The sequence below is a fragment of the Bos mutus genome, chromosome 7 (assembly GCF_027580195.1).
Source record: "Bos mutus isolate GX-2022 chromosome 7, NWIPB_WYAK_1.1, whole genome shotgun sequence".
Lineage (NCBI taxonomy): Eukaryota > Metazoa > Chordata > Mammalia > Artiodactyla > Bovidae > Bos > Bos mutus.
Genome location: NC_091623.1, coordinates 84,965,871 through 84,990,052, shown reverse-complemented (window position 1 = coordinate 84,990,052; position 24,182 = coordinate 84,965,871). Strand labels below are relative to the sequence as shown.

At 47.6% G+C, this 24,182-nt stretch overlaps 1 protein-coding gene across 1 annotated transcript in view; it reads left to right on the top strand.

The window, feature by feature from the left end:
* Window positions 1-5,831: 5,831 nt before the first annotated feature.
* The window catches only part of FSTL4 (follistatin like 4), a 435,848-nt gene continuing 417,497 nt past the window's right edge, over window positions 5,832-24,182 (top strand). Inside the window, exons 1-2 of the mRNA XM_005890418.2 lie at window positions 5,832-6,102; window positions 13,871-14,006. Coding sequence (XP_005890480.2) covers window positions 13,881-14,006 — 126 coding nt within the window. The 5' untranslated portion in view covers window positions 5,832-6,102; window positions 13,871-13,880. The remainder of the gene's footprint in view (window positions 6,103-13,870; window positions 14,007-24,182) is intronic.

Genomic DNA, 24,182 nt, shown 5'->3' with positions numbered 1-24,182 from the left:
ACAGGATGGTGGCCATGGGTCTGGGAGGCCCTGCAGGTCGTGAGGGTATCAAGAGAGAAAAGCAGTACTATCTCCTCTAGTGCACTTCTTTACCTCCCTAGCTGCCTTTCTCACACCTCTCCTTGGCTCGCACTGGGTCCCCTGCTCAACCCTTGACCAGATTCCAGCAGGGAGAATGGGAGCTCCAAGACTGGCTTAGACTGTGCCGAACACAACTGATATTCCGCAGTCAGAGAAGAGAGAAAGACTGTGTGTTTGGTTTTGATACAACAAGGGTTCATGGTGAGGACAAGTAAGTACACATACCAGTAGGTTCAGAACAAAAGGTTTTCTAGGCACTGGTGTGTAGAACATGACTTCTGAGATCTGGATTAGCTGCCAAGAGTTTAGACACTCTGTGCCACTGATGCAGAATTGCGTCGTGATCATGAGGGCAGGCTGATCACATCCAAGCGCTGCCATTTGCCAGACAGATTGCCTGAGATAAGTTGTGTACCATCTCTAAGTTTAACTTACAAACTGGGGATGTTATGGAGTTAGCTGTTGGGAGAATTAGGTAAAACAACATATATGAGGATTAGGCCTGGAGCTCAGTGCATAGTTGGCAATCAATGAACATTCAGTGCTGGTGTGATGCAGTGATGACCATGATGAGCTGATATGACCTTGTACTTCTCAACAGCTGACTAGTTGTTTTTCCTGCTTTCACTCTTCTATCAGCCAGTATCTCCTCTAGCCATCTATTTTCCATAGAGCATCCAGAGTGAGCTGTTAGAAACATATAGAAGATCATGTCATTCTCCTGCTCAAAACCCTCTCATGGCTCCCATTACACCTAAAATCAGACCGAAAGTTATTGTGCATCACAGCCTAGAGTCTCCATATGGTCTGGCTCTTGCCTAGCTCTCCGCCTTCTTCAGCAACATGACCCACATCCCTCTGGTTTGTTATGTTGGCCTGAATCACATCAAGCCTGATCCTACATCACATTTTTTATGCTTGTTGTACCTTCAGCCTGAAAACTCTCCCCACTAAATCGTCTCACATCTTGTCCCCTCATTTGTTCATGTCTGTGCTCTAAGCACCTCCTCAGAGAGATCTTTGTCATTTGCCCTCTTAAGAACAGTTACCACACTCACTCTGAGTTACTCTTCCTCTTAGCCTGGATTGTCTAGAACAGGGGTCCTCAACCTCTGAGATCTAATGCCTGCAGATCTGAGGTGGAGCTGATGTAATAATAATAGAAACAAAGTGCACAAAAAGTGTAATGTGCTTGAATCATCCTGAAACCATCACTCCCTCATGGTCCTTGGAAAAAGCTGTCTTCCACAAAACTGGTCCCTGTTGCCAAAAAGGTTGGGGACCACTGGTCTAGAAAACCACCTGAAACAAAAGCTCATGTGCTGATACTTGACTGAGGAAGGATACAGTCTCAGGGAAGCAGGAACAAGGAAGAAGAAAGATAAAATACCGAATGGGCTGCAGCTCTGCATCACTGTAGCTGAGGGCTTGGTCTCCAAGGATGTCTTGAGATGAGGCATAGAGCTCTCTGCATCTCTGTACAGACCATCCAGGGAAGGAAGTAAGAATTGATCTGCTGGCTCCCTCCTGTACCCCATCTCCCACTGGTCAGGTCCACCCACCCCTGAGGCAGAAACTCCCCACCCCCACTCCACCCCAACCTCTATGATGTAGTGAGTAGCCCCCCAGGTAGCCTCTGGGGAAGCCAGAGCTGCAGGGCTCCAGTCTGACCAATGCCAGTATTCCTTTGTCAGTTATTGCCACACACACGGCATCTTGATCTGAGCTGCTGGCAATAGCAGCAGAGGCACCTGGCTCTAAGAATGTGTGAATAGTACAGAGCAGTTGATCAGGCCACTCTGGCCAGGAAGCAAGGCAAGTAGCCAAAGCCCTGGTGGAGGATAGGGGCAGAGAGGTCAGCATGCCTGCTCAGATTTCAGCAGTGTACAAACTAAGTCCAGCACCATCTGATACATCCTCATCCTGCATAGCTCTCTTCCTAACACTGAAGATGACCTGCCATAATATTGCATATTCATTTGAATGAAGCAGATATTCAAACAGATGGAATCTCCATAAGTAGGAGCTCATCTTTGCCAGTGATCTCCTTTTCAGATAGTCGTGCTATTTACCATCCTCTACAAGTGAGCTGGAAAATGGGGTCATGACAAAAATATCCCTTGTGACTGAAGGAGGTTGGCCCCTCCCTTGGCTCTCCCACTGCATCGCCTCTTTCACCTGGCTTTCTAATCCTAGTGCACATGCTGCTTTGTGGCCTGGAGGCCTGGTCTTCTCATCCCGGATGGTCCCTGTGCACATGGAATTCTGAGAGTAGCTGAGCATCATTTCCTCTTGTTATCCGTGCCTTTCTTAGGCCCCTTGTACCATCAATCTAGGCCCTGGGAGTTCAGTGGGACTTTTGTCTCTGGAACAGTACTATGGTGAAGGGTTTTGGTTTTCAACTCCCTCTACTCTCTCCAGTCACAATTCCCTTTCCATCACTACATCTTCTCATTCATCCCACCTTCTTAATTAAAATTCCAACCCTACACCAATTCTTTATTGCCTTGAAAAATTTCCCAAATCAGTTTTCTCCTGAACAAATACCTTATCTCTATGCTGACTCCCTTTCTCCCTAAATCAGAGTTTAAAGTAATTATTTCTGAGTGTGATTTTAGGTCTAGGATTTTGAATTTGGTGCCTACACTGCCTTAACTTCTAGATGACAATGCATCATCACTTAATAATTAATATTAGACTTAAGGGAAACCTTTCATGTCACAGCTTTAGATCAGAGTAGGCCTAACTTCTAGCAAAATAAAGGCATCGACTTGTAGAGTTGAAAATGCTCTCAGAAGCTCACTGAGTATGACTGCCTCCCCCTCCACCCTCTCCCAACCCCTTCTTAAGAGCTGAGGAAACAAGCCAAGGAAAGGTAGGATTCATCCTGACTTGCATAGCCAGAGAGGGACAGAGGCAGGCCAGGGACCCAGTCTTTTTGCCTCTCTGACCAGGGCTCTCCTAAGATCCAGGCTGCTTCTTCAATCAACTACATAGTTTGGTTTGAAGATTTACTAAGACATTTCTGGGGAGGAAGCAGAATGTTAAATTATGCAAGACAAGGAATACTGTTCCCTGCCTATTCCCACCTTCTAATGTGACCTCCTGGTCTGGCTTCTAACTGGTATTACTGGGGACTGTCTGATTTGCCCAAGGTGGACTTGACCCAAAGCCAGGGACAGAGTAACTTTTGGTAGAATCTGATCCTTCTGATCCCCACAGCTGTGTGTCATCTCTGGGTATCTAATGTGCAGCTGCAATCTGAAATGACCTGTAGGAGACACCATTATTTGGCAGCAGTTTTTGGTCATATGGTTGTGGTGTTGGTAAGATTAGAGACAGAAAAAAGTTTTAAAGCTGGCAAAGTAAAATCCCTAATACATATTGGGGATTTTAAAACTTCCTGACCTGGTAAAGAAACACACTGATAAGTTTCTCTTGTGTGTCTTTGAGTCTGCCTGGGGAGTAATCTGAATTTATGTTGCCTTTTAATTTTTTCCTTTCAAACTTACTGAATTGTATGATTTCAACATTTAAGCATCACAGTTGGCTACTGAGAATCATCAGTGTGCTCGCAAGTCCTGAAACAAGATTTCAGGCAAATTCTGAAATTCTATGTGTAAAATCTAGCCCATTTTCCAAGTTGGGGAGTATTATTAAACCAAGAATTGCCCTGAGAGGTGAAAGCATAGAGCAACTGAAAGAAGTGTCAAGGTCTGCTGGCGTCTGATGCTGCCTCCCTGAAGGCTTGTTTTATTTCGTCATTCACACTTCACCTTTTTTATTCCAAGGTGACTTTTAATTCCAGTCTTATTTTATGCACAGTAGTCACAATAGCTCACTTCAGATGTTAGTATTATCTCTAAGGGATATTCTGAACATCTGATTTGCAGCAGCTACATTTCTCTGCTTCTGTGGGAAGTGGAGGAAGTTTATGGAAGTCCAGTCCCTGCATTAAAGGGAGCTATTTCTGATCTCGGTTGATCTACAGACCCTGACTTACATATGACCCTGAGTTATTAAAAAACATACTCCAAGGCCTGCCTTGGTTATGTAACAGGGTCACTAGGCTGACTCAGGGACTTTGTGTTCAGAGCTGAGAACAGAAACTGGTTTTTCCAAATACCTCAAAGTCTGGGAAGGTGGCTGAACCCAGCCTCCAGGCTGTGGGGACTCCATCTTGACCACTGACTTCAGAGGGAGGCTCAACATGTTTCCAAACTTCCCGGCTTCCATTTACGTGTCGTCCTCATCTTCTTTTTCCCACGATGAAAAGTGCTGTCTCTTTCCTGGTCTGGCTGCTGAGAGTCTGGCCTCAAGCCAGCCTTGGAGTTTCAGTCATGGGTGGCCTTGGCAAAGATTCATGGTCAATTCTGAGAGAGCATCATGCCTGCCAAGGCCCGGGGCATGGAACATGGGGCAGCCTTTATGCTTCTGAGGACAAATCATGGTATCCAAGGGAGAAGTCACAGCAGAGTGAGACCTGGAAGTCACCCAGATTTCCTCCAAGTCCTCATTTTACAGATAGGGAAACATACCAATAGCAGAAATCCAAATGGCTCTGGGTTACAAGCTGAGTGATAATAGAGGGAGGGCTGCATCCCAGAACTAAACCTGTGTAAGGGGAGGAACCATGCTGTCCCATCCACTGCAGTCTCCCCAGCACCTCCTACAGTGCCTGGTAGACACGAGGCCCCTGTAGAAGGAACAAACAAATTTAAGAGCTCTTCTTCCATGTCAGTTTTGCTTCTCCTGATATTCAACTAACCTTAACAGCAGAAAAGCCCCTCTGCCCCTCCTCCAGGCCAGGAAAGATCACAGAGGCATGAATAAGACACTGTTCCCCCATGCCAGGGGATCACCTGCTGCCCACACAGCCAGAGCAGAATCCCTTCTCCACTCCTCAAAGGCTCCTGCCCATCAGGTAAGTAGTCTAGTTACCACCAGACTAGTCTGGCTGGAGTCTCCCTCCTAAGTCTGATGCCACACTGGACCCACAGCAGGACTATTGGTGGGGGTGTGGGGGCTAGTTGTTACAAAGTTTCCAGTTTATTTGGTCACCAAGACTGATCTTTAGGCCAATTAAAGAAAACAATATGATCACTGGGCTGTGGTCTCCAAAAGCTGTAGATGTTGAGAAGGGATCCAGAAAGGTTTCGGAGCCCCAGGCTTGGAGGCGAGGTCTGGGCCTCATGTATGGTTCTAAGCTTAGGAGAAGAAAGGACCCTCCGGTCAGACCTTGGCCAGACTAGGCAAACGTCACCCGGGACTGCTTCTGTATGCGTGTGATTTCGTAAGATTCTGCAGTGATAGAAGGCAGATTCAGAAAGAGAGGAAAACTTCGCTATTTGGCCGGTTGTTGGTACTCAGCAAGGGGGAGTGTTATTTGACTTTGCCTCCAGTGACAGCTCTCTTGGTGCGGTGTACCGGCCCGCCTGAGCTGCACAAGCTATGGCAGCTGATTAAGAGCAGCCGCGCATCTTGAGAGCACAGCTTTAGGGAGCCCCGCCGGGAAAAGAGCCAGAAAAGAGGAGAGGAGGGGTGTTTTGGGGGCGGCCGGTGGGAGGGCTCGTTGCCTGCAGGGATCCACAGAGCCAGGGAGGGGAGCTCACCCCCTCCCTCTGCGGCTGCAGAGATCGCCCCGGAGCGCCTGGGCCCTCCCAGCCCGAGTGCGCGCCCGGCTGCTCCGCGCACCTGCCACGGGCCCCGCGCGGGTCTGAGCTGCGGGCGGGCGGCGCGCACAGGTGGCGGCGATTGGGCAGGCGGGGCCGGGAGGGTGACGTCACGGGCTCCGGTCCTGGCGGCAGAAATAGGGCAGCCGCCGCGGCGGTGCTACAGCAGCGGGCAGCGGCGGCTCAGAGAGCGGAGCCGCGACAGCCCTCCAGCGCGCCCAGGACCCGCTGACAGCCAGGGAGACAGACCGAAGGACACGGGGTCGGGTCGCCGCTGCCACCACGGGGCGCTCCCTCCTGCCCGCCGAGTCCGGCCACCTGGTCTTCCTCTCGGCCCCGGCCGCCTCAGGTACGCAGCGCAGCTTCGGAGCGGTCGTGGGGAGGGTGCCAAGCCGCCACCGCCGCCAGCCGGTCCCCCTGCACCCCGTTGGGATCCGTGCGCCCGCGGCCACGCGTTTGCCTGCAGGGCCCGGCTGGGTGCTTGCTTGTCCTCACCGCCGCTCCGGGTGAGCTAAGTTTGCCCGCCTGCGGGGAGGCGGGCACGGGACCCCCTCACCCGGGCTAGGCAGGGCTACCCCCATCGGGGCCAGGACTCGGGGTAAAGGCTGGGGCGCCGAGGCATGTAGCAAGTCTTCAATGGGGACCAGAGTGACCGGGCTGGCGCGGAGCACCGCGCAGAACCACTCGGGCCGAGCCCGCAGCGGGCGCCGGGCTCCGAGTCCCTGCAGGTGCGGATCTTGGGCTCTGGATCCCGAGCGGCCTCGGGGAGCGCGGTTGCACCTGGGCTCGGACTTGTGCCCTTGACCCGGGGCTGGGGCGTGGGGCGTGGGGCGGGCGTCCTCACTACCTCTTTTCTCCAGCTTTGCGGGGAAACTTGGCACCTGCTCGCTGCAGCTCAAAGGGCCCGCGGCGCCCGGGCCTGGCCCTCACAACCCGGAGGGCCGCCGCGTCCAGACTGAGCGCTTGGCCTCCGCGGAGGAGGTGGGGAAAGACCCGGGACCCCGCTCGGCTCGGGCAGCCCGCTACTCCCCTTCCGCTCGGCCGGTCGCTGTTCCAAGCAAGCGCCGGTGTTACTTGCTGGGGAGTCAGTAGCAAGCAGTTTGTTTAGGGGATGTTCAAGCACCGCGCTTGGTCCTAAGAGCTTGTAATATGGGTGATCTCCCGCCCGTCTTTGCGCCAGCACAAAACGTGTTCCAAGTTTCGGGGGTACCTAGGCGACTCGAGCAGAGCGCGCTCCGCTTTGGGAGCGCGTGTCCCCTCGAGTTTAGCGAGGAGAGCTTGGCGCGAGCCTTCGGGACTGCCTTCAGCTGACAAAGGGGTGCCCCGAGCGCCTTCGTTTGAGGCCTGCCACCTGAGGACTTTGGCACCCACCCCTCCGGCAGGAGCAGAAACCTGCTGGAAGCAGTAGGGTTTCTCACCATGCCCGGAACGCGGCGAGCATCCCGTGCCGCTTGTCCGTCTATGTAAGCTCCTCGGGACAAGGCAGCGTTGGGCCGCCTAGGTCTGCGTCTAGCCCAGAGTTGGTCCCCCGTGCGCTGTCCAGCAGACCTCGCTCCTGATCACTGTCGCCGACATTGATGAATAGCGCTTACGCAGCTTCGCCATCGCTTCCCTCTAGGTGTCGCTTCCGCCGAGGTTTCCGGCGAGCGGAAAACAACGCCAGTAGCTTTGGTCTGTTCCCTTCGTGAATTTGTAGCAAACCTGTGCACCAGAAATTGTACTAGATGGGCCCCTGAGACACAGACGTCCGTCCACATTCTTTGGGCCAAACAGAATTTTAGTAGGACGTGGCACTAAAAATGTGCACCCTAAAATGTGCCCATTTCACGATACATGAGGAGAGAAAAGGGGTCAGGTAGAAATTCGGACTTTTCTGGAAAGTCTCGAATTATTTTCCTACCATCAGGGTTAGGGGAAAGCGAGAGATGACTTAATCCTGGAATGATCCAGACAGGCCGTGGGTCTGGGCAATGGTCAGGTGGATCTGCTCACCTGGGAAGGACACGTCAGGGGAGTGAGGGATGTGGCATCTCCCAACAGTCCTTAGGCAGTAGCTCTCATGGAAGACCTGAGCTGATGCCTTACAGGGCCATGTCTGCTTCCCATCTTAGTTTTGTGAGAAGACACTGCAACATTACTAGATTATTTCTGTTTAAACACACTCAGATGAATGTTCACTTTCTTCCCATCCTGTATAAAAAAAGACAGCCCTCTCTCCAAAGACTTCAGACAGAGCAAAGGTCAGTGTAAGAAAATAGTTTTTGATGTAATGAATATGAATTGCTTAATAAAAGTGACTGGATTTTCCTCTCTTCAATTTTTTTGCCCACCTTCTATTATTGTTAATTCCAGGAAGGTTCCCCCCCACCCCTCACCCCCCAAGAGAGGGGCAGCTTGTTCTGGGTACCGGGAGAACCTTTATCCCTTTGGCTGTGTCCTGGAGGTAGTTAAGGGAGGGATAGATTGAATTTTTCTACCTTGATCTGCCAGTCATTCAAGATTCTTCTCCTCCTAAGGGCTGCAGGCTTCCCCCCACCCTCACACCCTGCTCCCCACCCCTTTAGTGATCTTCATGATGTGATCTTTTGTTTGACAACATTATATTTCAGAAATTGGCACTGACTAGTCAAGATTTCCTAAAAATCTCCTTAATTGCTACTTTGCCTTTTTTGGTATTTTTTTGCAAACTCAACCTTCTTGTGATGCTGTGTGCTTACTAGTTAATCAAATTAGGCAGTTATTTCAAGAGCACATCTTTGTTTACATTTTCTATCTTGGTGCATAACACAAGGCACGCAACTTCAAGTAAAACACAACTACAGTGGAGAGAACATGGTACTCCAGAAGTATAATCTGAATGTTGAGGCTTCTATATGTTAGCTTCATAGTAAATAGGAGTGTCATAGGTTTACACACAGGCTAATTTAGATATCAAATTTATCAAATGTAGGAACAATTAACCAAAGAGACAGAGTAGATAATTACTGGGGAATGCAATATAACTTCATTATGGCTTGCTTCATTGTTGCCTTCATATGTTTCCATGCCTAATTTCCTTGGATTGGTATTCTAGAAACTAGGAAGTTTGAACCCCTCTCTTTTTTCCTAAAAGACTCACCAATCAAAACTGCAGTCTTAAGCCTTGCAAAAGAAATTAGCAGATAGCTTCCTGGTTTTAGTTTGGGCTTTTGATGTGTTTTTTTTCTTTGAGCATGGGGCAAGCATGCAGAGAGAACTGTAGGATTTTGGTGTGTGTTGCTGATTGCCAACATCACATGTGTAAAAGGCAGTACACCTAAAAGCAGTTGGCTAGAGCATACACTTTTCAATTAGGATAGAAATTCAGGAGGCTCGAAGTCACAAACCTGACCATCCTCTTCAAGGCTGGATGGTGTTGCTCAGTTCTGCCAAATCATCTTTGTAATTTCTGGTCCTGTCTGTGACAAAGAGGAGCCGTTTCTGCGTGACTACTCCATAATGTCTGGACTGTTATGTCACCATATTCTGAGAGAAAAGACGAGAGAGAACAAACCAGGGAATAGTCTCCCCCAGAGCTCTGAGGGTCAGAGTTCTTCCCCAATTCTTCCCAAACAGGGCTGGATCCTGGAGGAGGAAAGAGAAGTTTGTTTATGTTGGTGCTTCTCTCTTGGCCTCTGACCCTGTTCAGTAAAGACAGGTTGCATGCCACTGTATGTTCTCTGGTGGTGCAGATTTGGAGTTTACGTATTCATATCTATTTCTCCCTGACCATTTGCCTTCTTTGGTCATGGTTTTTCCAGTTTCTTCAGAAATCAAGTCAGTATTTGGAATGTTACCTCTATAGTTTTAAATACAAATAAATAATAGTACAGCTATCAGCTTATAACACCAGGAAATCTGTGGTTTTCACAGCAAGGTGAAATAGCAAGATGAAATAGGGCTCATCCATAACTTAAAAAAAAGCAAAATCAGTCTGTCTAATGCATACATATTCCATACGTAAATTTAAGATGATATAAGAAACAAAGCAGTTGCCTGGGGGGTCAGGATGCTCCAGTGTTAGTCTAGGTCTGGCCACTGAGTTGGCTTTATATATTGGGTGAACCTTTCCACCTTCCAGGCCTTTGGTGCCTGATTCTCATGAGCATGTGGAAACATGAGGCTCAGGTGGGAAACCCCAGAAGAAGCAGTGAAGTACTTTCCTTGGAAACGAGATGTCTTAAATATCAAGTGATTGTGTTTTATAAGTTGTTTGAAAGGAGAAATAGTCCCAGATCTTTTATGAGAACAATCTCAGGTAGATTTATAACCAATCTTGGGACTCTAGCATGGATTGGATGAAGCTTATAAACCTAAAGTGATTTCAAAAGAAGCTCTAGGTTGAAAAAGAGGGTTTGTGATCTTATTGGTGATACCTTCCTACTTGTATGATGGGGAGATTCTTGTTGTATGTTCTTCTGTCTGAGGGCCAGTAGCGCTATTTGAATTTGAGGAGTAGTTAATCTTTCAACAGATCCTCTTTCCTCAAAGTGACCATCTACCAGGCTGACTGGCATTGTCAGTGAGCTGAAGGGCACCCTTGCTGCCTGGCATCCTTTGCATCTCCTCATGGTTTTTTTTTTATTTCAGCCACATTCATTCTAGGCCAATAAAGACAGCAGTGATGAGGGCTGAGGAGAGAGTGCTGTGTGGCCTCATCACAGGTGGAGTGTGGGGCAGGGGGAAGCTTGACTTCCCCCTCACTCTGTTCCTCTGGCCTTGCTGGAGCCATGGAAGCTGGAGGAACAGGGTCTCGGCATCTTTCACAGGAGAGACTTGGGGCTCAGGGCTTCCAATCTTGTTCTACGTAGATGTTTCCCCATCATACTAAAAACTCCCATTCATCCAAATGAAATATTGCTAAGTATCAAGAGGCCTCAGTGGACAAGGTCTGAATATAGATCCGCGTCCACCTGGCTGGTTTGGAGTCCCAGCTCTGTCATTTATTTGCCGCATGGCCTTGGCAGGGTGCTTAACCCTCTCTGTGACCCATCTCCTCTGTTATCTAACTAGGAGCTAATCCTTGCCCTCTTCATGGAATAGCAGTGAGGGTTATGAGTTAGTACCTATAAAGCATTTAGAACAGTGCCTGACACATAGTAATTGCTATATAAGTGTTAACCAAATAGATAATCTCTATTTGGTTATTAGACAGATCATCAAAATTGATTTAGACCCAGTATTAATTCTTTTTTTTTATGAACTGAGCTGTCATAAAACTTGAGTTGTAAATTTTAAGGCTGTTGCTGCTGTAGATGGAATGAATTGTCAATCACCCTGAGTATAAAATGACATCTCAGACGCATCTGCCGTGCAAATGAAGTTTGATCTGGTGGTGGCCAAGCTGAAATAAACTTTACAGAGAGGCTGCTGCTAAGTCGCTTCAGTCGTTTATGACTCTGTGCGACCCAATAGACGGCAACCCACCAGGCTCCCCGCTCCCTGGGATTCTCCAGGCAAGAACACTGGAGTGGGTTGCCATTTCCTTCTCCAATGCATGAAAGTGAAAAATGAAAGTGAAGTCGCTCAGTCGTGTCCGACTCTTAGCGCCCCATGGACTGTAGCTCACCAGGCTCTTCCATCCCTGGGATTTTCCAGGCAAGAGTACTACCTAGGAATATTTCAGGAGTTGGTCTGGCTCATGTTTCCCTGTCATCCAGTAAAATCCTATGGGAACCTCAACACGATCTAGACAAAACCAGAGATGATTCCAAGTGCAGCAATGCTGCAGCTCAGGTTGCTGAAACAGCTCAGGGCAGCTGGGTAATGTCAGAGGTCTGAATACACCCTCTTAAATAAAGTGATTTGGCGCTTTCCAAAACAATTGAAATGAACAGAGTTTATTCTGATGCTATTCATTAATAATAAAACATCCAAAATAATTGGTCTTGGATTACTAGACAAATTGAAAACTAAATACTCGATATTGTGGCTTGAATATTTTATAACTCCAGGAATTGACATCTGTAAGTTATCTAGAGTAAGTTTTGACTATCTTGCTGTTTTTTAGTTTATTTAGGCTTGAAGGCATGAAAAGGGAGACAGGACCTTTGATATGTATGCTTACTCCATGAGCACTGTGTGTGTGATGGTGGATAAATAGGGAAGGATGAATAAAAGTAGAGTGGGAAGCAGTGTCTTTCTCATTCCCGCTTGAATTACTGTTGCTTGTTTGAAGAAAACAAAATTCCAAAACCCGAGTAGCTGCTTTCTGCAGTCTCTGGAACATGGCTCTGTGTTCAGAGGAGAATAATTTATGGAGAGTAGGGTGTTAACCTATTTATTTTTAGAAAAATTGGTTGCAATTAGGGAAAGTCATTTTTATTCTCTTTTAGTCCTGAATGTGATTTTTTCCCTCCTCCCCCTCCCTGTAAGAACACACACCCTAGCTCGAGCCCCAGATGGGGAACATAGCGCTGGGTGGCTGCTGCTAACACTGCAGCCTTCTCCCAGGTAGCTGCTGTACCGGTTCCACTTTGCTCTGCCTTCTTCAGAGGTGGGAGCTGGTGCAGATGGCGCTGAGACCATGACTGTCACATCGTATTTACTGGCCACCCAGACTCTTTCCCTGGTAGCTCCAGCTTTCCCTACAGATGTCCAAGATGAATGGCTGAAGAAACATAGGTAGGAGTAGGAGCCTGTGGACTCCTTAAAAAAAAAAAAAAAAAGATACCTTCCCTTAAAAGATAGCCATAACTTATAACCTCGCCTCTCATAGGCCAGTGTTACATGCCCACAAGTTTCAGTCTAGCTCCTCATTGCTGTGGGCATTTCTGTCTCAAGTTGGGAACATAAAGCAAGTCTGGAACGGCAGCTTTATTGGGGTGTGGAAGGCAGCCAAAGGAAGCCTGGAAGGTGGCAGGCAGTGTACTTGTTTCGCAGCCTGGCAGCAGCCCTAGTGATCATTTGATCCCTCTCCTTGTGTAGCACAGGGATCCTTCTAAGCTGTTGGCTTTGGGGGTGAGCATGGGTGGATCCTTCAAACAGGCTGTAAGGTCTCTCCAGCAGCTCATCATCTCTGACTGGGACACCTGCTCTGGACCAGCCCTGAGCCACCTCACAGTGGGTGCTGGGCCTCCAAGGCACTCTGTGTTTTCATCTCTGCGGCCATGAGCACGAGGCAGTGTGGACCACATGCAATTAAGCACTAAATTGTGTGGTGCTCACAGAAATCAATAACCCTTAAAGTTTCCTTGGGTAAGAGTTGTAAATACTGCATGATGAGCTCTATCTGGCTATGTTTCTCAGAGATATTGAAATTAAGGCTGGAATATGTTCACAGTGGAAACCTTAAAAAGGACAGCTAATTGGACAAATGCACCAATCTGTGTCTTTGTCCTCTTAACACAATGCCCAGCATATATTAGGACGTTGAATTTTTATTACAGCTGATCCTTTGTGTTTTTTTCATCCATGTAATTCTTTTACTACTTTCAATTGCCCATTTCTTGTCCTCTAGTATTTTAGACAATACTAAAGAGAGTCTCATAAAACATCTTAAATGTTACTGAAATCCTGTTATCTGGTAGATGCTTGAATTCTACTACAAGAAGGTTTGGTCTTAGAACAGAAATGAAAATAGTAGACCCCTTAATGTTTTGAAGTTCACTGTCTTGTTAACTGAGTCCTCAGCTACAAACAGGAATACTACAGATTTAACATGATTTCTCACCAGTGCTTACTGTGTGCCCAACTGCAAATGCTGTCTGCAGAAACTGAAGCATGGACACATGGTAACCTATCAGTGGTGTCTCAGCCTTTCCACCCTCACTTGTTCTTACAGATGTAGTGACAGGTGTATTTCAAATGGGTTTCTGCATACCAGTCAGCATTTAGAGTTTTTACTGTGTGCCCAACCCTGCCTCCTTCAGCCCTCACAGCAGCCCTATTGGGTACATATTATTGACCCCACTTTAGAGATGAGTAAACTAAGGCTCCAAAGTAGTGTAACTTCTCCACGGTAAACCAGAAGACCTGGTGCCAGCATATAAACTCACGTTTATCTGATTCTGGAGAGCAAGTACTCACTCACTCACTACCCCTTGACTTGTTTACATTTTGCAGTGCTCAGTACTGGGCATTTGTCATTTTCTCAACAGACTCAACAAAATGAGACCAGGAGGCTTTTGGCTGCATCTCACACTGCTTGGAGCCTCCCTGCCTGCTGCACTAGGATGGATGAACCCAGGAGCCAGCAGAGGATGGAACATGGGTGTGGGAGAGTCCCCGGCAGAGGTATAGTCACGTCACAGCTGACATGACATTTAAAACTCATTGCTTTTGATTGTTACAGTATCTGATTTCCTTTATGCCTGTAGTTTATATCAAGTAGATTGCAGTGGAAGTGAAAACCCTGCTCCCTTTGCAGTAGGGGACAGAAGGAAGCCATGTGTGTTGATAGGGACTGGAGGTTTATATGATGCTATAACAATGGTCTAAAATCTCTCCAGTGTTGAAGATGTATCCCTAAATCAAGCTGTGGTTGCATGTTTTGTCTTCTCCGCAGACCCTCCTGAGAATGGCCTCTGTGTATGTTTAATAGTACTCTGAAAGTGCCAACTCATCGGTGGAACACACCCCTGTAAATTAATGAAGTCTTTTAATTATAAAATATGTTTTAAAGGAAATAGACTCCTTTTCAGCTATGTAGATAAAAGAACCAGGCGGAGTAAGAACTGGCGGGTGGAAGTCCTGAGGGAGCCGGCCTTAATGAACAGATAAGAATGATTAATGGCATGTTAGGTATATATAAATGCTTCTAAAGTGCTTGAAAAACTTGTTCTCAAATGCCTCCTGGGAGAGTCTCGCCATCCTGCTAATTGCTTAGTGAACTCTGGTCTGAAGTGGTGAAGAGGAGTCCTAAACAGCACCCGCTCAGGTAGTGGGCTGCATGAACTGGGGGCTTGTGAGGGATGTAGACTTCCTGCCAAAAATGTTTTGTACATGCTGAACCTTAAGAAATGACTAGACCTACCTAGGATTTCCTTGATGATTCGGTGAATACTAATTCTCACCTGAGAGCTTTCCAGGGCATCTTTATAACCATTGTTTTCCAAGATGCACCCCCTTTTCCTTCACTCTGCCTGCGTCCTGTGGAATAAGGAAGAAAGTGAAAGTGAAAGTTGCTCAGTTATGTCCGACTCTTTGCGACCCCATGGACTATACAGTCCATGGAATTCTCCAACTTAGAATACTGGAGTGGATAGATAGCCTTTCCCTTCTGCAGGAGATCTTCCCAACACAGTCACCCCCAAAAGTCAGCATTACCTGGAGAGTGAACAGCGATACCTGGTGTATGGTAGGATTAATGCATTATTTGATCAAAAGACATGATTTCTCTTTCATTATTACTTAATTGTAATGCAGTCCCAAACCTACAAGCCTTACTCTTCAGGGAGCCTCAGAAGTAATTTAATGCACACACTTTTCCTGCTGAAGTTAGTGTGGCTTCCCTTTGTGGTGAGCAGATGATTAAATAGAAACACTATCTCTCCCATCTAGCTCCATGAAGGATGCAACGTAATGCTCTTTTGAAAGAGTCTGAAGGCTGACTTGCCAGCAAGCCTGGCATTTCCCAATGGGAACCATTTAATCACTACACTCGTACTCATACAGAGGGAAAACGATCACTTAAATCCTATAAATATATTGTTGAATATTTACTAGAAAAGCAAATAGGCAAACACACAGCAAGGTGTGTTTAGTCTTCTTACTGTTGGAGCTCATTGGCCCACTGTTTTAAATTGCTCATTTTAGTTAAAACAGTCAAGCTAATTAAGGTGGGTTTTAGTGGGAGGTAAATTGAAGGTAAGTTGATATCAACCCAAGGCTTCTTTATTTTAGCTGTTAACACCCTAGTACTCTGTATACCAACAAGAAAAAGCAGATGCTGCTCATCCTGAGGAAGTGAGGCTCTTTTGCTTGAGGGTATTGTTGTACTCCCTGCTTGCCTTTTTAGGATAGAGCCCCAGAGACGCCATTGTCATCCAGCTTTGGGAATTTCAGGGAAAGGAAGTGATGCCTCTGTGGGCTCTGGAAGGCAGAAACATCTGCCTTAGCCCTCCAGTTCTCTTTGCTGTAGTCTGAGTTTTTTTGAGTGCTTGTTGAGTCTGCTTCTGCTAATTTTTAAATGAGATGATGAGGATGTGAATGGGCCCAGGACATAGGACAACCTCTGTGAATGTTTAGAGAGGGCAAGACATGTATTGTCCAACATTGTTAACTGGTTAGTTGGCTGACCTTGATCACACTTGATGCATGGTCCCACTGTGCCCTCACTTGTTAGGGTCCTCCTGTTCCCTCCCTACCTTTTTTTCCAAGTCTGAATCAGCCACTCCTCCAAGGCCTTGCTCTGGTTCTTACCTTTTCTTTAAAATCTTCTTTGACCACTCTTGATCATGTTTGATCTCTCCCTCCCTGAACTCCTACTCCTAATCTTTCCTATCTCTTTTTCTTTTTAACTCTTAAATTTTATTTAGCATAAGAATGAAGCCATCTTCTTTATCTTTCTCTTCTTTACAGAGGCTTATTGAGTTTTTCAGTCAGTCGATATTTATTCAACATTTGGTACTAGTCATGAAGTCACCTTGGTGCTTTCAATTTCACACTAGACTGTCATGTATTTAAATGAGCTTTTAATACCTCCCTGTGCTGAAGGCTCATTTCCGATGGGGGCATGAATGGTCCCTCCCAGCAGACCTGTAAGCAGCTTGTGGGCTGAGCCATGCTTGTACCTTATCAACATCCAAGATAGTCCTGTGTGTTACAGGGTCTGGGTAGTTTCTTCTTTGAACCGTAGCTCTTAATATATCCAGAGCTCACCTCACAAACCATATTAAACTCCTCTAGCAGTTTCCTCAGGCAGTCTTATTTTCTAGAAGAATCAAAACCAACAGTTTCCTGAGACTCAATAAATAAATAACTAAATGGTAAAATGTTTCCCTGTGTGTTTTCCTCCTGATAGGAGTACTTCCCAAAACATTCATTGACTTGAGATTTTTGAAGTACTTGGAAAGCATTAATGAGATTTGATTTGCCTTTCAAGTTATTATGCCAATTACTCAAGTGTCCTAAGGGTGAACAAGGATTAAATGACCAATTGTGTGTGCTTGCACATTTTTAAAGCAATTATAATGAATATGAATTTTGTTAAAATATTGTTTTATGTACAAAGACTGAAGCTGAAATAGCTTCAAGGAGTTTACCATTTTACAAACGTAGATAAAAAAGAAATGTAGCTGGGTGGAGTGCCTGTTTAATAAGAGCTGAGTGGCATGACATGGTCTAGAATACTAATGCAATCCTGAATATACAGGAAACAATTCGAAGAGATACAACTTATTGAAATTCCGAAATAGTTATATTTTCCTCTTTTCCCTGATACTCTGGCCAAGATAGATACAGTAGTAAAAATCAATATTGGTAGAATTTTATAATGGGGGGAACCAGGAAAGTGAGAAGGGGTGTGGTAACAGTCTCTAGTGACACCCCCTCTTGAGGGGCAGGCCTGTGTGGGAGGGTTCCCTCCCCCTTTGAGCCCTGGATACAGTGTTGCCATCGCTTGCTAGGTGGAGGGATTGGATGGTGGCTATTATTCAGCCTTCTTGCCTGCTTCCTGATATTACTGAACTTTTCCTAAATTGCTCTTCCCTGTAGTTTCTAGTCACGCACTAAATAACTGTAAATATTGATACTGGTTCCATTTAGAATTGTTAGCTTTGTATGCCTTGGTGCTTACAGAGCAGAGATGTGCTTTGAGGTCAGACACCATTTTTTTTTTTTTTAGTGTGTGTGAAGTCACACAAGGATCTTTGAGGAGAAAGATATATAGGAGTGGTATCAGAGTCAGGATGCTTCCCGTCCTCCCTGACCCCAGGGTTCAGCCTGAGAGAGCAGGGTCCCACCGGGGCTGATCTGCCCTTCCCCTTTCTGCAAGACTTGGCCCCAGACTCAGACTGCACTGCTCTCCCTGGGAGGACACCTTCGAATTTTAGAGAAGTTCAATGATCTGGCTTCTCTCTACATTGATTGGGCACTCAAGAGGACTCAGGCTGCTAAGACTGAGCATTAACCTAAAAAACATTTTTCTCCCTTAATAAGCGTCCTTGTACATTTGATTTAATTTAAGACCAGGCTCCCCTCCCCCTTTCTAGTGATGGTCTGCCCCACCCCCTACCCCCAACTTCTTTTTGATTGATGGATGGGGAAGATTAGTTGGATCACTCCAGCCCCTGATTCTGTTTGTGGGAAGAGAAAGGCAGCTCCCTCCTTCCTGGGGGACCCCAGACAGGGTCTAGGCTGGTACTCAGCATTTTCTAGGCCTCACCTGAAGCACAGACCTGTGTACAGCTTTTATGTTTGTATTCTGTGGAATCGCCCTTCCTCAGCATTCCCTGGTGCCAAACTCTATCACTGACTATCTTTCAAAGAAGATGAGATTGGGTGTACCACTTTTTAGCAAGAAAGTGCGATGGGCCTTTCACCTTTCACTGGGTGTGGGGCACTGGGATGTAGATCAGATCAGATCAGATCAGTCGCTCAGTCATGTCCGACTCTTTGCGACCCCATGAATCGCAGCACGCCAGGCCTCCCTGTCCATCACCAACTCCCGGAGTTCACTGAGACTCACGTCCATCGAGTCAGTGATGCCATCCAGCCATCTCATCCTCTGTCGATGTAGATGGCACCCCTTATATGAGACATCTGCTGCAGGGGTGGTTCTGGTAGGGGCAGGCTTCTTCTCTGCTCCTCCAGCTCTCACCTCTGGCTGGCTGCTGATTACTCTGTGTCAGAGGGTATGGATGTTAGCTTTTTCGGGAAAATCAGTAGATTGCAATCTCCTATCTACATATGTGAATAAATTCGTAATTTCCAGGGTGAAGGATGGTGACAGTACTCCAAGTCCCAGGGACATTGGATGAGCTGGCTTTAGAGACTGTGTGGGCTGTACGTACTCCAGTCCAGGGTCTCTTGAGCTTCAGTGTGCTTGTGAACAGGCCCTAATACTTCCAGTCCCAGAGGACAGTGGGCAGAAAAGCCCTGGAGGCATCCCACAGCCTCCCTCTCCCATGTACACATTCAAGAAGGAGAATCCAGTTGGTGATGAACCCTGGCCTTTTTTTTTTAAGCTTCCTGCTAACAGGATGATGTTGACTGCAGTCAGGAAGAGGAGAGAAACACACAGGCTGCAGTCATGCTGGGAAATAGCTTGCCGTGAAATTGGCTTGGGGGAGAGGAGGCAGGGGCAGGTAGGTGAGGGGGCCGGTAAATTGATACAGCCTGGGTCTGAGTCATTTTCACGTGTTTTCAAGCAAGCAGGCAGACAGGTAAACTTAGATCTGAATCTTGGGTCGCACCCTGGCTTGTCCTGGTGATTGCCATCCAGAGGTCAGCCTGCACCCTCATGCCCTCACCATCACCTGTGCCTCCCACCCTGGTGTCCCACCAGAAGCTGGGGCTTCTGGCCCCAGCGCCCAGCCCGGCTGCTTTGGGGACCACGACTGCTGGGCTGGTGCTGTGTTTGGCGGTCTTGTTTTCATTTATAATCCATTGACGGGGAAGCCACCATCTTCGGATGTTCCTCCTCTCTTGCCGTTTTTGGCAAACCTACTCTACCAGCTAGTGTACTGTGCGCCCCTTTGGTATTTTCAGATCATTGTTGACAGAGTTTTAATTGGTTCTGAAAAGTTCTGCGACCCAGGAAAATAAACATTTATGAGTTCACAGAAAACCATTATTCTTCTTCCTCTTAATTTAGCATTTACATATCTATTTTATTTATGCCTCTGCTGCTAAATAATCTATGCTTCTCTAGGAAATTTCCCATCCTTGTAATCAGGACATTAGGCCAGGCGTTGTAAATACGGCTCTGATTTCCATTTTGGGGAAACTTGGCAGCATCAGCTCTGCCAGGCCCCAATCATCTGCTCGATTAGTTCTCTGTGATTGTGGGTTGTCTCTTTCGTCTCCCATTCAGAGACAAGAAAATGCCTTGTCGGTGTCAGACTCCAACAGGCCCCCTGTGTGGGGGCTCTGGTTCTCTGTCCTGCAAGCCAGGGCCATTGTCCTTCTGCCTCCACTGCTGTGGCTTCTGCTGTGGGGCTCCTGGGCCTCATCTTGTTGCCAGCCCCCTGGGGAGGGAGAGGGGCACAGGCTCCAGGGAGGGAGGGCTTAAGAGGCTCTGGGTCCAGGACCTGGGAAAACTGCAGCAGAGCCAGGCGGGTGCTGTTGGGTGAAGGAAGCAGCCCACCTGAGCCCCCCAAGGCTTGGAGAAGCCATCTGTCCACAGAGTCTGGTCCTTCACTTGTCAGTGACCACACACATTTGTATCTTGGCCTTAGAAATTCTCTGAGTCAGAAAGTCCTAGATGCAGAGAAACTCGGTCTTTTCCTTCATGGGATCATGGTTCTAATATCTTGAGGGTTCTTTCTTTCTAAAAGTGAAACCTGGGTGTCCTCACTTACTCCTTTGGGTGACTGGGGCCTCCAGCTTGCTCTGAGGACCAAGCCTTATGCTTTGTTCAGGTATTTCAGGAACTGTAGTGAAATTCAGAAAATAAAATTAATTTTGCTTCAGTTTAATTTTAAAATGTCTCCCTAATAGCACCGCTGGGCTTAGTAGGGAGTGGTGACACAGAATCTAGCCCTGAATGGACCCTCGCAGGGTAGAAAAGCTTGGAAAAGACCCTGATTCTGGAAAAGATTGAAGGCAGGAGAAGAAAGGGATGACAGAGGATGAGAGGGCTGGATGGCATCACAGCCTCGATGGACATGAGTTTGAGCAAGCTCCAGGAGATGGTGAAGGACAGGGAAGCCGGGCGTGCTGCAGTCCACGGGGTCACAAAGAGTCAGACACGACTGAGCGACTGAACTGAACTGAGGGTAGAAAGGAAGCAATTCTGCCAGGAGGGGAGGGCCAGGGCAGTGGTTCACCTAGTGCTTCTCCCCTCCTCCAAGGGTGGGCGTCCTACAGTCAGGTTTTGGAGGAAATAGTCCCTGAGGAAAGGATCTGGGTGTGTTAAGGACAGACAGAAGTACAGGGACAGGATGGAATTGGGAGGGTGGTGGGAGAGAGCTGTGAAGTGTTACTGTCGGGTTGGTGGGGAAGTGCCCAGCTCTGGAGGTTGAGCTGGGGTGGCATGCAGTGTGTGCCGTAGGCTGGTGATCCACCTGTGTTTCATGGCTTGGCCTTCTCTCTGTGGTCCCAGTAAAGCCTGTCGGTGTTTGACCCAGTCCCCAAATTGAGAAATGACCCACTGGGAGAGAAGAGAACAAGAACAAGCAGAGCCCCTTAAACACTGTTGCAGCCTTATAGCTCAGAAGTGCAGTCTGCCCCAAGCCTGCGAGTCTCGGGGTGAGAACACAGCACTCCTGATTGGGCTCGGTGTCTCAGGTCTAGCCTGGCACAGCTAGTTCCGTGGACTTGAACCACCTTCTTCTCTTCTCTGGACTTCAGTTTCCTTAAGTGGAGAGTGAGGGGTGATCAAGATGTCAGGGGAGGTTCCTTTCAGGCTTACTTCACACCTAAATTCTATTCGCTGCAGACTGGGCCCCTTTAAAACATGAGCGGAAAGCTCAAGTGTTCTTTCAGATGTAGTCCTACCTCTCTTTCTTAATCCTGTTTGGCCAAGTAGCAGGTGTGAGGTCTGAAGGCGTGGCCCATCTTGCTTTGTCTGAAACCTCCTGGGTGCACACCTCTGGGGAGGAATAGCTTTGAGGAGCTCTGCATGGAGACCATGTGGAGTCTGTTTGGCCAGAAACACTGCCACATCCTACATACAGACCTGGGTTCAAAGAAGGCTCCCCTGGGGAAACTGCTGCTGGTGTCAGGGAGAGAAGTCCTCAGTGTGCTAAGAAGAAAGGAATTGGAACTGTCTTCTTACTCAGTGTCTAACAAGGGCTGCGTATCTGCTATGTGCTGGGAACTCTGCTCAGATAAGGGCTTCCTAGACCTTTTGACTTCACAAAGCAGAAACATGAAAACTTTTTAAAGAATGAACTCAGCTAACTCCAGGAATCCCTATCACCTCTTTATACCTTTGTACCTTCTTCTTTATAAAGAAGAATAAAAGCCAGAGTTGGAGGAAAAAGGGCAGTCCATCCCATGGAAGCCTGACACTGGCATGTTCTAGATTGCCCACGCAGGTGGGTTGTGTCTAAGGGCCAGTCAGACATAACTGTTAAATCACTGGAACATCCATCTATTGGGTTGGCCAAAAGGCTCATTTGGGTTTCTCCATAACATCTTATGAAAAAAACCCAAGCAAAGTCTTTGGCCAATGTGGTAATCCACAGGGAACTGAAACCCACAGAAACGTGCGGTAGTGTGGCCTTGAATTTCCTGCCGAGATGGAGTCTGAGCCCTGTCAAGACATTAGGTCCCAGACCTAGTTTCAGAGTTGTATTCTGTGATGTCTGTCCTAATTTCATGGCTGGAAAGCTCTATTAGCTCCAAGATGGATAGGATGGGTGCTCGTCTCAGAAAGAGGCCCCTGGGCCCTCCGAGGTGGTGGCACGTCCCCCTACAGATAGGTTTCCATGGTCACATCCAGCAGTCCTCTATGTGGAGGTGACAGAAGAGCTTAAAGGGAAAGTGGGGTGAGGATTTCTTGATCTTGAAACTTTCTTGCCATCTCTTTAGTCTGCTCATGAAACCTGACACACCACTGCTATTTGGTGGACAACTTCATCCTAATGAAAGACAGTCTTGTTTCACTTCTAGTTGGGAAGAAGAAAACTCAAGAGAGTTTGCTCTTGGCTAGAGAGAAGAATGGAAGGTGGTGGGACTCAGGTCTTCCCCTGGCCAAAGGGTGCGTTTCCGCCTGACTCTGTGCAGGGTAGGAGTGGAGAAGCTGGTGCTGGCAAGATGCTGGGTTGGCCTGTAGGGAACCACCACTGTTTTCCCTTCAGCTGTAGGCGGTTTTAGAAAAGCACCTGAGTGATTGCTTGATGCTTCACCTGGAGACTGAGCCCTGTTTTCCCCCTTTACCAGTGTTCCAAGAGTGTCTTGAGTTCAAACTGAAACGCTTCTGAAGTTTTACTTGGAAAGGAAAGCTACCACTGTTAATTTTGTTAAAATACTTTAACCGTTGAGGGTCTGGATTGGGATAGAAACTGTATGTGTGTATTTTTTTAAGAGTTGGGAAGTCATCACTGTATTTACCTCAGGAAAGTTCTTTCCAGGGAATACCACTGGTACCAGTGAGCCCTTAATGGAATAGGAAGTGACTTAAAGAACCATGGTGGCTGGTCACCTAACCAGCTCTGAGGGAATTGGCAGATTGGCCCCACCACAGAGGTGACCAACATGACCACCTGGGTTTCGGGCCCTGCCTCTGGAGCATGGCCTGTTTTTCTGACCACACAGTTCTCCCTGCTGAGGCTGAGAGGTGTGTGTGCTCTTGGTGGCTTGTTGGCTGGTGGTGGGCAAGCTCTTAGCATAGACAGGTTGTAGGCAGCCTTCCCCACCATGACCTAACTGGACCCTGGAGGTTCTACATTTTCTCTTCATCCTCCACGATGTTTATTGTTGCTTTAAAATCCCATAGTTGCTTTTTCCAGCTGGGACCAAACTATTCACTTGCCGCACTGCCTGTCTGCGCTGCTGCCTAAGCAATCTCCTATTCTGCCTTTGACTCGGGGGCCCTTCGTCAAGGGCCCCAGGAGCTCAGATCTGCTTCTTCCCTTCCAGCTGTGTGGTTGAGGGAAGTTCCTTATTCTCTGACCTTCAGCTTAGCATTGAGTAGAATGCAAGCAATAAAAGTCCTGATTTCAGAGTTGTCATGAGGACTAAGATGGTACATGTATCTCTGGCATGGACAGCTGCTCAGAACACAGCTGTCAGAGCTGTGGTTTGTGCCCTTGATCTCAGAACCCTACCAAGCACATCAAGAAGACTGTGCACTTCTCTCACACCGGGAGCTGGCATGTTGCCGCCTGTCACTCAAGTGCTCAGCAGGGCAGCTCTTGTGGTGGGATGGTCCCCTTTCTGGAGGAATGGTCAGTGTCCTGGAGTCTGGGCCCCCTGGGTCCCCAGTGTCCCGGGGGGTTGGTACATAGTAGGGTATTCAGATACTTGTCAAGTAAGTGAATGAGTCAGAGACCTTCTGTTATTGCTTTGGCACCACATAGGAATTTAGACAAGGAGACTTGAGTTTCTAGGACTCCTTACAAAAAAATCCCTGGAGAGACCAGACGGTTCTTTGGTTTCCACTTATAGTAGAATCCAGTCACAGTTTCAACTCTTTCCAGCATCCTTTCCAGCATCCAGTAGAAGCGTAATAGAGCCCTATGGGTTGTGTATAGGGGAGGGGGTTGAATCCCTGACTCACTTCCTGTCTCCCTCACAGAGTGGGCTTTGGGCCTGCCTGACCCTGATGGTCCCTTCTGCAAAGATACTGGAACACGAGGCAGG